Raw genomic sequence first — 13547 nt, 5'->3', positions numbered from 1 at the left:
ACGTGTTGGGAGGGTGGGCGGGGCTAAGAGAACAGTTTGTGCATCTTGTTCTTAGGTTTTTTCGGTCAAGTCACGTAGGTAAAACATCAAAATTAATAAAAAATATCTTGTTGATGTTTTACCCGCTGTTGGTCTAGAAAGAAATCTAGAAAGGAGGAGGATTATCTAAATGTGACCATCTCGTGAAGCCCTCTCGCCGTGGCTAGCAGACACATCGGCACGGAGCTCCTCCTGAACGTCGCATTGATGTTTGCCATTCTGCGAAAGAACAAGACGACCGTGCCTTGTGGCTGTACGAGGTCGACTACCTCGCCTAGTGCACAGGAGGTCGTGGGTTCGAGCTCGACCCTGACGTTGCCTGCTGCTGCTGCTCTTTGGAGTTTTCGTGTCTCTCTCTCTCCCCGTTGTGCTCGCGTGGATTTTGTTGTTTTTGGGTTTCCCCGCCACATCCACCAATCCACGCGTTCACACGATGTGGCTGCCGCTATCCGTGTCCAGGCGACAAGCCGCGGGTCCCTTCCTCCTGCAGCGGAGCTCAGTGGGGCCTGAGGCACCGACACGGGCACCAGTTGACGGGGTGAGGGTCAGGCGCGTGACGTCACAGGCCCCGTGCGGGTACATGACGTCACCAGGACCGTGAGGGGGGAGTGGCGTCATCTTCTCCGCCAGGCTGCGTGACGTCACTAGCTCTGTGAGGGTGCGTGACGTCACAGGTTCCGTGCGTGTACTTGACGTCACCAGCACCGTGAGGGGAGAGTGGCGTCATCTTCACCGCCAGGCTGCGTGACGTCACTAGCTCTGTGAGGGTGCGTGACGTCACCAGCTGTGTAGGAGTGCGTGACGTCACCTGCTCCTTGTGGTGGGAAGTGTCGTTCTAGATTTGAAGCTTTCGTGACTGCAAGGAGTCATACTCGTGGGGTTTTTCGGTAAAGTCACGTTTTCTTTGAGGGTACGTGACGTCATCTGCTCCGTGAGGGCGGGGGGAAGTGACGTCGTCGGCTTCGTATTTAACGGAAGTGACGTCGCGTAACCCTTCAGGTCGCGGCCTGGCGGGAGAGCTGAGGGTGACGCCGCTGCCATTGGATGTTTGTTTGCTGAGGTGGGAGCCGCTGCGCCTGTTTACTCGTCTCCTGTTGCGCGTGTGTGTATGCGTGTGTGTTTTTTTGGGAGGTAATCGCCATGCTTAGCGTACAGTAGCGGCTGTCGAGAGCCCCGCAGAGGATTTGTGGCTGCGTGTTTTGGAGGTGGTTCAACAATCACCTTCATCACGGCCTAAACATCGACGTCGTCAGCATCGTCGTCAGCATCGCCAGTGCCAGCGAGCTGCAGCATCACCCGCTTCAGCTGTCACAATCATCAGCAGTAGCGCCGTGAGAAATCGCCATCAGCAACACTATCAGCAGTGCTACACACAGCAGCGTGACCATCACCAGTGGCAGATCATCTTCAACACCAGCAGTCGTAGCACCGTACTTAATAAAACACAATTGTCATCGCTGTTCTTCTGTACACAAGTGTAAACTATAATCAGCAGCATCGGTAGTGTATCATCATTGTCGTCGTCGTCTTCACAGCAGCGTGTCGCCGTCATCGCCATCAGCACCACCACCCCGGCAGGGAACAGTCGCCGCCATGAACGTGTCCAAGGCCGACTGCATGCTCTTCTCGGCCAACTCGAACCCCGCCTGCGTGGAGCTGGCCCGCAAGATAGCCGAGTGAGTAGGCACCCTCCCCGAGTGGCACTCACCTCCAGCCCTCACCACCAGCCCTCACTCACCACCAGCCCTCACTCACCACCAGCCCTCACTCACCACCAGCCCTCACTCACCACCAGCCCTCACTCACCACCAGCCCTCATTCACCACCAGCGCTCACTCACCACCAGCCCTCACTCACCAGCCCTCACTCACCACCAGCCCTCACTCACCACCAGCCCTCACTCACCACCAGCCCTCACTCACCACCAGCCCTCACTCACCACCAACCCTCACTCACCACCAGCCCTCACTCACCACCAGCACTCACTCACCACCAGCCCTCACTCACCACCAGCCCTCACTCACTCACCAACCCTCACCACCAGCCCTCACTCACCACCAACTCTCACTCACCACCAGCACTCACTCACCACCAGCCCTCACTCACCACCAGCCCTCACTCACCACCAGCCCTCACTCACTCACCAACCCTCACCACCAGCCCTCACTCACCACCAACTCTCACTCACCACCAGCACTCACTCACCACCAGCCCTCACTAAACCACCAGCCCTCACTCACCACCAGCCCTCACTCACCACCAGCCCTCATTCACCACCAGCCCTCACTCACCAACAGCCCTCACTCACCACCAGCCCTCACTCACTCACCAACCCTCACTCACCACCAGCTCTCACTCACCACCAGCCCTCACTCACCACCAACCCTCACTCACCACCAGCCCTCACTCACCACCAACCCTCACTCACCACCAGCCCTCACTCACCACCAACCCTCACTCACCACCAGCCCTCACTCACCACCACCCTCACTCACCACCAGCCCTCACTCACCACCAGCCCTCATCACCACCAGCCCTCATTCACCACCAGCGCTCACTCACCACCAGCCCTCACTCACCACCAGCCCTCACTCACCACCAACCCTCACTCACCACCAGCCCTCACTCACCACCAACCCTCACTCACCACCAGCCCTCACTCACCACCAGCCCTCACTCACCACCAGCCCTCACTCACCACCAACCCTCACTCACCACCAACCCTCACTCACCACCAGCCCTCACTCACCACCAGCCCTCACTCCTCACTCACCACCAGCCCTCACTCACCACCAGCCCTCACTCACCACCAACCCTCACTCACCACCAGCCCTCACTCACCACCAACCCTCACTCACCACCAGCCCTCACTCACCACCAGCTCTCACTCACCACCAACCCTCACTCACCACCAGCCCTCACTCACCACCAACCCTCACTCACCACCAGCCCTCACTCACCACCAACCCTCACTCACCACCAGCCCTCACTCACCACCAGCCCTCACTCACCACCAACCCTCACTCACCACCAGCCCTCACTCACCACCAACCCTCACTCACCACCAGCCCTCACTCACCACCAGCTCTCACTCACCACCAACCCTCACTCACCACCAGCTCTCACTCACCACCAGCCCTCACTCACCACCAACCCTCACTCACCACCAGCCCTCACTCACCACCAGCCCTCACTCACCACCAGCTCTCACTCACCACCAGCCCTCACTCGCCACCAGCCCTCACTCACCACCAGCTCTCACTCACCACCAACCCTCACGCACCACCAGCCCTCATTCACCACCAGCCCTCACTCACCACCAGCCCTCACTCACCACCAGCCCTCACTCACCACCAGCCCTCACTCACCACCAGCTCTCACTCACCACCAACCCTCACGCACCACCAACCCGCACCCGCCACCTGGTGAGGTTTGGTCCAAACAACAACCCAGTGTCCGACACGGTATGGTAAGCCATTAGTGGATTGACAAAAGGCTGTGCATTTTTCAATGTAATTCAGTGGGTGGTCGGAGATGAGAGTTGTTGATTGTAGTGGCGATACAGGGCGAGCGCGTGAGTGGTGGACGTGCGGGTGAGACCAAAAGGGATGAATGGAGTCGTGGATCTGCTACATTGGCAGTGTCGGTGTTGCTGGAGGTGGAAGAGGAGGTACTGTATAGTGTATTCCCAAGCAGCGTCTGTTTGGCCGGATTGAGGGGGTTAGACGGGCAAGACACGGGCTGGAGAAGAGGGATTGGGAGGATGTGCTGAGCGGACTTGCCAATGACTGGTATCAGCGGTGTTAAGACTGACCTTTATGGAGGAGGATCATGAAGGACGCTACTGGGCCACAGTTGGAGGCAGTCGCCCTCCAACAACAACGGAGAGCAGAGGAGCGACGCTCACAACAACGAGCGGTGGGCCAGGCGGTTAAAGTGCAGCAAGTATGCACAGTCGGAGGCACATCTTGCCAATCATCTCGGTCAACCCATAGCACCTGGGTCTGTCTCGTGACCTGTCAGCGAGCGCCGTGGTAACGTCACCGTCACATCGTGGCGAATGGCGGGTATTGGTATTGGAGGTGCCGTAGTGTAGTGGTGAGACTGTAGCTGGAAGTGTAGAGGATTAGGTGCACGCATTGAGGAGGTTGGCAGAGACGAAGGAGAAAGACGAGAAGACCGTGAGTGGTAGTTAACGTAGAAGAAGTCTATTTCAAATTAGGTGGCGGGGGGGTGGAGTTCAAGGGAGATGCCAGGAGGAGGTATAGTGAAAGAGACTGGGGGATTGATGGAGGAGATATATTGCGGTGAAACTGATGTTGAGGGGGGGGGTGTTGATAAAGTAGTGGTGAGACTGGGTGATTGGTGGAGCAAGGGAGAGTGGTGGTGAGGCATTGGGAGTTGGAGGAGCATGGGAGGAGTGGTGAGATTGGGCTTGGAGGAGAATGGAAGTGTGGCACTTTCACGTTTCCCCCCCCACCATCAGCAAATCGTACTGGCCACGACCCGCAAGGTGTATGTATGCATGTTCATTGAACTTCTTTCACACCACACGTGGCCAACCGTGCTAATCGGAGGTGCCGGGGGGAAGCTTTCCATCGAGCAGTTGGATTTCCATCTACACGATAAATAAAAAGCCCGAGGGATCTACAAGGGTGGGTAATTCGGAAATGTTCCTTTGTGAATGAAGAGCTGTGGCCCACAGCGCCACTGGGCTAAAAGGTATTCGTGTGGAAAATAACGCCTGCTTCACTGGGGAGGCAGCCTTTGCCTGGGGTCGTTAACTCTTGTTTATTTATGGAAGGAGTGTCCGATTCTTTGGAAACACGTGATTGGAGTTTTATGGCAGACTAACTCGTGACCGAGACAGGCCTGCCTCGATGCATCCAGTTGTGAAGTTTTGTTATTTAATCGATGGAACGGGTTCCCAGAGCTCTCCTAGATTGAAGTGCTTAGCTCCTGCCAGAGTGGTAAAGCCACCGACTGTGATTTGTAGAAACACAAAGTTCAGCTAGGTCGACATCACCTGCTTTTTGAGAAAAGCATCTGTGACTAAATAAAATCAACAACGAGTGACTTTGCTGAAATAAAAAATGCACTAGTCTAGAACAAATATTTTGGAGTTTGAGATTCATGGGGACTGTATGTACATAAGCAGCACGAGATAGGGGTTATCACACGAATTCTCCATCCAAACTCTTCATTGAAATTCCGAGTTATGAATGTAATGATTAAAAATAAATGGCCACTGCTATTGACTCTCCTTGTCTGATATATGTCGGTTATTACAAAGTTTGTGCAAAATGTTGAAGAGAATAAATGTGTTTTTGTGTACTTTAATTTCAGGCGTCTGAGCACTGATCTGGGAAAAGCTCAGGTCTACCAGGAGCCAAACAGAGGTGGTGATGCCATGCCATTCATTATACCGCCCGCATTCATATAATGTTCAGGTTTTTTTTATGTAAAGGTGTTTTTCGTATAATCATCTTTTGTAATGCATTGCCATCCTTAATGCTGTTGTGTTACAGAGACGAGAGTGCACATCCAGCAGTCCGTGCGAGGAAAGGATGTGTTCATTATTCAGACGTGCCCAAGGTAACGAGTATATTTAGATATTGATTATATAACCTAGCCCGCAAGGCAATCAGAACCTTTGTGCATTGCGAGATTTTTTTATTTGACCTTATACATTTTTTCCATGACAAATAGTATGTTTTTGGTTGTGTGTTCTGTTAATAGAACTCACTGCTGCTTCGTAAATGTTCATGACGATGGTAATTTTTTTACCATTTAACTGGAATATAATGATAGGTTTGTGAGTGGTATATTTTAAGAAAACGCTTTAACGCTCTTTCATTGTTTATGTAGATGTTTTGGCACCTCTTTTCTGTTTTGTTATCCCAAGGGATGTGAACACAGCGGTGATGGAGTTGCTGATCATGACGTATGCGTGCAAGACGTCGGCAGCGCGCAACATTATTGGCGTAGTGCCCTACTTCCCTTACAGCAAGCATTCCAAAATGCGCAAACGCGGCTCCATAGTCTGCAAGCTGCTCGCATCCATGCTGTGCAAAGCAGGTTAGAGCTGGAGAATAATTGACTGATCAAAGCTACACTTGGCACAACCACCAATTATCGTGCAATTATTGTTCTACATAGCACAATTATTATTGTGCTTTTACTTGATGACTTATTTTGCAATTAAAGCCACATTTCGTTCCAGGCATGACACATCTGATCACAATGGACTTGCACCAGAAGGAGATACAAGGCTTCTTTAACATCCCAGTGGATAACCTGAGGGCATCACCTTTTCTGATTCAGTACATACAGGATGAGGTACGACCAACGGCTCTTTAATTGCAACTATGCTGCAGCATTAATTATAACCTTTGCAACCAGGTAGCAGCTCCTTGAAATGAGAAATATAGCTTTCAAGTTTAAATAAAAAAAATGCGTGGAAAGTCACTTGAAAACATATACACAGTTAAGAATAATATACAACTAATCTTCAGATATACAGAACATGATGAAGTAACATTTTTGAATGTATTATTTGTACTAATTTTGTTGTATCAATTACTCATGCCTGTTGTAGATTCCAGACTACAGAAATGCTGTTATTGTGGCAAAGTCGCCTTCTTCTGCCAAAAGGTCAGCTGCCTTTTTGCGATGCTTTCAGACTCTGCTCCTAGTGATTGTGCTCGTACAGATAACTTGTGTTATTAGTGGTGAGATTTATCAGGGTTGAAGATTAGCAATACATAACATATCTCGATGTCTGCTGGTTTAATTATGAGCTCATTGAGATTCATTGACCGATGCACACATGACTCCAAATGTGTTGGCAAATTAACCAATTACCTTGAGACGCAAGAAAAACAGACTAGTCATTGCGGGGAAATATGGTCAAACAACTGGCAACTTTTAAGGTGTGGAGAGGCCTTCATCCAGCAGTGGATTTATAGAGGGCTGTCCATGATAATTGTCAAACAAATAATATTCTAATATCCTCATTTACATACATGCAAGTTTACTAAATCCCCCCACCTCTGCGTGTGTGATCGACACGTCGTAGTTTTTATTTTTTTACTTTTATTTTTTACTTTTATTTTTTCTATCTACGTGACTTTACAGAAAGATCCAAAGAATATGCATCTTTGCATTTTTCAGAATCCGCTACAAAGCTCTTTCACAGATGTCCAGTAGGGGTGGGTAAGAACATTACAACAACAATACAAAAACGTGAAGGGAGTGAAAAGTACAATAATGGTAAACAATCACCCAAGCACTTACAAATTAAACTAAACCGTCCCCATCCTACCAGGCCAAAGTCCAATGAGGTATTTACTTATTTTTCAGAAGCGACCTGGCCACAAACGATTACTCATCAAAAGCAGAATCATTTGGGCATTTAATAATCTAAACAATCTCAGAAGCATGTGAAGTTGAAGTACCGGTGAAGACGCTTGACGCCGAGGTTGAGGCACACGTATATTTATTTCACAATACGACAGTGGGCATATACACACTCGAGGGGGTATCGGCCCCCTCACCCGTATAACTCGGGATACACCCCTAGCTAACTCTGTCCTAGCCCCGAATCCTCCACTAATGGGCTAGGGGAGGCTAACTGGCCCGACACTGGTAAGTCGGGCCCGGTACCCGGAGTTCCAGACCAGCTCTTACAAGAGCACCGGCTCTGGCTTTCGGGACCACGCCGCTGGCTCAGTCCTGTCCGGCCCTGAAAAGGACATCGAACTAGGGGAGTCCAGGGCTCTATCTAAGACGTCTTCAGTCTTCTTCCCTTAGCTTAAACATAACTGACTCGAGCCCTTTGAACATCCCCTTTTATACCCAACCCCTCCCTGAGGGGTGGGGCCCCGGGGGATCATAACGTTCGAACCAGCCCCCCCCAGGGTGTCTGGCTCGGACGTCGTAGAGGGCACCTCCTCGTGCACTTACGTAGCCCCGCCCACTGTGTTTGTTTTCCATAGGCTGCCATGCATAACGGGCCCTCTCTTTAACACCCCTACACATGTTTTATAAATCTGGAGGGGAAAAAACCAGAGGACCCGGATAATCAAGAGCTGCCTGTCCCACGCACATCAACTTGGGGTAGGCAGTGCGTGTTGGGGCGGATGTTTAAACGTCCGTGTGTGTACCTGGCGAGACAGGGCTCAGTCGTTTGCAGAGCGGCTGCGTCTCGCCATGGCCGTGATCCACGGGGAGGCGCAGGATGCCGAGTCAGACATGGACGACGGGCGGCACTCGCCACCGCCCATTGTCATGAAGAACTCGAGCTCTGCCATCCACCCCGTCTTGGAGCTTCCGCGTAAGGCACTTGCAACGCAGTGGCGGCGGCGGCGGCGGCGAGCGAACGCCGGCTGCTAACGAACACTGCTAATGGAGAAGGAGGAGGCGCGCGTGCGTGTGTGTTCATTTGCATTTTTTTAATTTCTAACATGCAACCGTTTTAAAAAATGATGTGCCATTAACGATAACAGTTTTGTTGCTGACTTTCCTTTCGAGTAAGGTGGGATTGTTGCAAGTAAAACTCCGGAGTGTTCGACAGTTTTAAAACAAATGTAAAAGCCTACAACTTCGTGCGTCCATCTCGAAGGAAGGACATCTACTCACATTTTTGCTGTGTCCGTATGTCAGGAAAACCGTCAAGTTCATACCCAGGACTAGAGCTGCCAAGTACGCCCATTTGTTTGCCTGCCCCGCATTCATTGAAGCCTTTTTGTTGCACCGAGATCAACACATGGAGAAAACGCTGATACTGTTACAATGGGCTCTTTTATTTTTTCCTATCTTCCAGAGATTTGAATTGATTTATTGGTGAAAAGGTGTGGGGGAAAAAACTGTGTGTGGCATGTAGAGTTTGCTATACTTGCATTGTGGTGGTGGTTTACGACTGGTTACCATTTACATCATTCAAATAATTGCCATTCCTTTAAATCATTTGGACCCTTAATTTTCTTCCTGCATGGCTTGCAATTGGACGTTTTGCAAACAAATCTGAGCTTGAATTGCATATATTGTAAGAGAGTTTTGCCTCATTCAGAAATTATGAATGTCTTTCTGCAAATCAAAATTAAATATACAATATAAAAGCAAAGGGCAGTTGTCAAAACCCACACATTTCATTGTTGCAGACAACATTTTAGAATGCGCTCATTGTCAGACCTGTCTCATGCTGGCTGAACTAGACATGAAACAATTCAGTACACTTTAAGTAAAGTATTTGATTTTTGGTAATGTTAAACTTTACAGTTTTTTTTTTTAACTGGAAGAATTAAATATAACATTTTTAATGTGGTTCAACACAAGGCATATGTTACATTATTGTTGAATCCTTTTTATTTTTGGAAATCTGGTTTAATCCTGAAAGCATGCTCATTTGCACTTACCGTCCCCACAAAATTCCATTCAGGATTTCGGTACCGAGTGCATGTACAGCTCGCAGCAAATGCGCGATGAATTGAGCTAGTTTCCATGCACCTTGAACGTTCGCATTCTGTAGAACCTGAGTTCCATTATCCATGATGACATAGTGCAGGTTTTGCCAACGCCTTGCCTGTGTGTTCCATGATTATTGGTCGACTGGGTAAGCATGGCGCAAACTTTCTCCAAAGTGTGAGTGCTCCGTTCCAATGCCACATAGGGGTGGGGCCATGTGCAAAGACACCTGACTGTCCGTAAGAGAAAAACACTTTAATTGGCATAATCCTAACTCAATTCAAGTATGTTACGGTTATTATTAACCAAATTTACAAAAAATGTAGCGTTCTTTGCTCTTGTGTTATTTGTATAAAATTAGAGGCAGATTAATAGTTAAATTAAAAAAGTAGGTTTATTTGTACACATCCCAGTTAATTTAATGTCAGCACAATGGACCCACTCCTGTACTGGATGTGATCTCTCACAATGCAGAAACTGCACTGCTTACCTGGTGTAATGATTTAATATAAGTTAAAATGGTTGCCAGTACCTTTTTCCATGTCTCTTGGATGCCACAGTTATTGTGATAGTTGCATGGAGCTTGTAGACACCCACTGGGGCTGCTGTCCAAAGTCCTGCGTTAATGCCATCTGCCCAATACATTTACCGCAGTAATGATGCCCAAGGAGAAGCCACCCATTACGGTTGTGGGAGATGTTGGTGGAAGAATTGCAATTATTGTGGTAAGTGCCATGCAGTGAACGTTTAACAAACCTGCGTATAAATTTTGATTTAAAGCTTTCGTGACTGCAGGGATTCATATTCTTGGTTCTTTCCATGAAGTCACCTGATGATGATTGCTTGTGTTGCAGTCGAAACATCGTGAGAATTTTTATTGTTTTATTTTATTATTTCCCTTCTACGTGACTTTACCGAAAGAACCAAGAATATAAACCTGCGTATGTCATTGTTCGCACGTGCATTGAATACTTACAGGGATACACGAATGCAGTTGCGGCCCGATGCTTTCCCGTGTTTTCTAAACACTTAGACATTAAGCAAGTTTCAGTTTGTGTAGTTGCCTTCAACACTACCTGCTCGAATGTCATTCAGCTTTTGGTCAACTTTGTAGTTGAAGCAATGAAGGCAATATGTTGTATTGTTTTGCGCCACCTGAACAGAACTTTCTGTACTGCATATTCCATGTAATTTGTTTTACTTTTACTCCCAGCAAAGTAATGCAGCTGCATTCCATCTCACTATTTTGGCAGGACGACATAATTGATGATGTGCACAGCTTCGTGATGGCTGCCGAGACCCTGAAGGAACGGGGTGCCTACAAGATCTACGTAATGGCCACTCACGGCCTGCTCTCGTCGGACGCTCCTCGGCTCATTGAAGAATCTCCCATTCACGAGGTCCTCACTGCATGCAGGCTGCACTTGGCGGGGCGGCGGGTAGTTCGCAGCCGGCCCAAGTTGAACCAAACTGCTGTTACTTAACCGGCAACTTTAAATCCGTTCATGGTCTTACCCCACCATATCTTTCCACTCTTGTATCCTATGTTCTTTCTCGCCCTTTACGCCCTCCTCACTCTTTGCTGTCTCTCTCTGTTCCTCCTCCTCCTTGTGCTCAATCTACACTGTCTCTCTCTCCTCGCCCCCCTTCACTGGAACAAATTTCACCCCCCCTCACTAGTTTCCGCTCCTCACTCAAAACTCGCTTATTTTCCCATGCTCACCCCACGACCCCCCTTAATCTCCCTCTCATAACCACCATCGGTACTGTTCCCTCTTCATATTCTCATTCAATCATTAACCCCATTCATTCAATCCCTTCGTCATCATTTACTGTCGTGAATTTCGCTTTCACGGAATTCACGCATCACAGATTTGCCCCGATTGCTTCCTCTCATCTATTTCATTCGCCTAATCCCCATTACATTCGTACATACCGTTGTTAATTCTTCGTAAAGCGCCTTAGTGAAGGAGCTGTATAAATTATGTTCAGATAAGATAAGAGCCACTGCTGCGTGAAAGCCTTGCAATTCGGTCACACAGCGCTTCAAGCCTGAAGCAGCTGCTGCCAGTGTGCAGGAAGTGACAAAGAGGAATAAAGCCATGCTGATGATCTCAAATGAATTTACTTAGCATGATAATTATTTGGGATATGTGGAATTTTAACCCTTGTTTGTGGTAATAGCTATTGTATGTCTGTTTTTTCATTTCCCCCATGTGAGGAAAAAGGTACTCGAAATGCTTGTGTGCAGTGCCACCGAACTTTGTAATTCAAAGCCAACACTTTATGTAATTGATGATAAAATACACTGCAAAATATCAACAGAATGCGTATAGTCGAGAAACAGATTTAACAATACACCTTCGATCATCACGGTTGGCTACGTATGGTACGAACAAAGTTCAATATCCACAAATATGTGCTCACAAACAGCAGGAAGGCATAACTCCCATCATGTCTTGCATGCATGTCATGTGACCACAACACCCTCGACTTTGTCTAGACCACCAGCTATACAGCTGAATATGCGGCCGTATTATTGCTTAGGTAACAAACTCAAAGAGTTGAAACATGGCCATCTCACCAGACTGTGAGCACACGCTTGTGTGTTGGTAACTCCACGTAGTAACTTTGTAGCGTATGTGTGTGCATTGCTTTATACTCAAGAGGTTGATGCTAATGGAATGTGTTAATGCACAGGTGGTGGTGACCAACACCATCCCACACGAGGTGCAAAAGCTGCAGTGCCACAAGATCAAAACGGTGGATATCAGCATGATCGTGTCCGAGGCCATCCGTCGCATCCACAACGGCGAGTCCATGTCCTACCTCTTCCGCAACATTGGCGTCGATGACTAGGCGCACCGCGGTGGAGCGACCTGCTGGGCCTCTATCCACCTGCCTTGAATGCTTGCAATGTCATTGAAGTTGCATCCATGCCCTCTGGGAGATGGCTGAATGGGTGATCATTTCTTTGGTTTGTGCTTGGTGGTCCCCGACTCAAGTGTGCGCTATTTTCCAAGGTTCTTCCTTTTATTTTCTAGTTTCCAGCATTCTTTTGCTGCCTTGATTTGTAAACCCATGCTGTAGGTTCCATGTGTGCACAGCATTTAATGCTGCTTTTCACGTTTTGGCAGATCAATCACCACAGTTCTCTCCTTCTTCCGGATTGGGACAGCAGGGCATACACTAAACCCTGGGAGCATCTTGTTCACCACAGCTTAGCAGTCTTGAGAACACTTCATGTCCAATACACCTGCTACAACTTAAAAGTTGCTTGTCTTGTATTTAGAAGTGGAGCTTTTATCTGTGATTATCTGGTGGACCATAAAGGCTGGCAGGGTGCACTTATTGTATGCCATTACATTTTTGCCATGGGAATATTAAATGAGATAATAATGTACTCAACAGAAATGGCCTACTAGTTTGTCACAGACGTTTTTAGTTTTAAAGTGGAGATTCTGAATGCTGTGTAGTTTTGACATGAAGATAAATGAACAAAACCGTGTTTTACAACTCAGCACTTGTGGGCATTATAAGGGAAAGTTTGATACAAAATTACGAATTCCTTACCTTATTGCAATTGTGTTCACATGGTAACATTTACGCTGGATAACATTCTTGTTGTAATGTGTGAAGGATATCCACATTCCTGCCCCTTCTCTTTTACAGTTGAAATAATTTTTCCACTTATCATATATGAACTGTAGGTGTCATTGCTTTTTCATGATTAAATATGTACAAAGCTCAGCATCACGTAGTATTGTTTCTTTTGTTAATTGAAATGTATGCAACAAGCATGTGAAAGTGTCTGATGTGATGTCAATAAAACATTTCCCCAAACACTCCTGTGTATTTCCTCTTGAGATTTGTTCGTTGAACAATATTGGAACTGCGTAATCTGCAAATGTTGGCTTAAACGTTGGGAGCCAGTTTATCCGAGTTGCCTGTCTTGGACTGCTTTCTCGATCCAATCCCCATCATCCTCTCTGATCGTGCATTTTTCATTTTGCATAAGCCCATTTAAATTGTCGATCATCGGC

General features: G+C 48.0%; 1 protein-coding gene across 5 annotated transcripts; it reads left to right on the top strand.

The window, feature by feature from the left end:
* The first annotated feature begins 962 nt into the window (after positions 1 to 962).
* On the top strand, positions 963 to 13349 carry PRPSAP2 (phosphoribosyl pyrophosphate synthetase associated protein 2). 5 transcript variants are annotated; one of them, XM_061570114.1, is made up of 13 exons: positions 963 to 1099; positions 1575 to 1715; positions 5386 to 5438; positions 5568 to 5634; positions 5945 to 6117; positions 6263 to 6378; positions 6638 to 6693; positions 8217 to 8374; positions 8704 to 8742; positions 10159 to 10229; positions 10758 to 10904; positions 12205 to 12316; positions 12642 to 13349. In XM_061570114.1, exons 2-13 carry the CDS (start codon positions 1633 to 1635, stop codon positions 12695 to 12697), a joined length of 1131 nt encoding a protein of 376 aa, XP_061426098.1. In that variant the 5' UTR covers positions 963 to 1099; positions 1575 to 1632; the 3' UTR covers positions 12698 to 13349. The 5 variants fall into 5 exon arrangements, with proteins under 5 accessions (XP_061426098.1, XP_061426101.1, XP_061426100.1 ...); XM_061570115.1 differs by having other exon boundaries at positions 997 to 1099; positions 1578 to 1715; XM_061570117.1 differs by lacking the exon at positions 8704 to 8742.
* Positions 13350 to 13547: the final 198 nt, after the last annotated feature.

The sequence above is a fragment of the Lethenteron reissneri genome, chromosome 44 (genome assembly GCF_015708825.2).
Source record: "Lethenteron reissneri isolate LAM-NWPU_2019-01 chromosome 44, ASM1570882v1, whole genome shotgun sequence".
NCBI lineage: Eukaryota > Metazoa > Chordata > Hyperoartia > Petromyzontiformes > Petromyzontidae > Lethenteron > Lethenteron reissneri.
This window is presented reverse-complemented; position numbering and strand designations above follow the sequence as displayed.

Bases quoted from the DNA above. Each gene is read 5' to 3' on its own strand.
- PRPSAP2 (XM_061570114.1), top strand. From the start codon at position 1,633: ATGAACGTGTCCAAGGCCGACTGCATGCTCTTCTCGGCCAACTCGAAC. The intron at 6,118-6,262 runs GTTAGAGCTGGA...ATTTCGTTCCAG, and splicing joins ATCCATGCTGTGCAAAGCAG to GCATGACACATCTGATCACA. The intron at 8,375-8,703 runs GTAAGGCACTTG...TCCGTATGTCAG, and splicing joins CCCCGTCTTGGAGCTTCCGC to GAAAACCGTCAAGTTCATAC.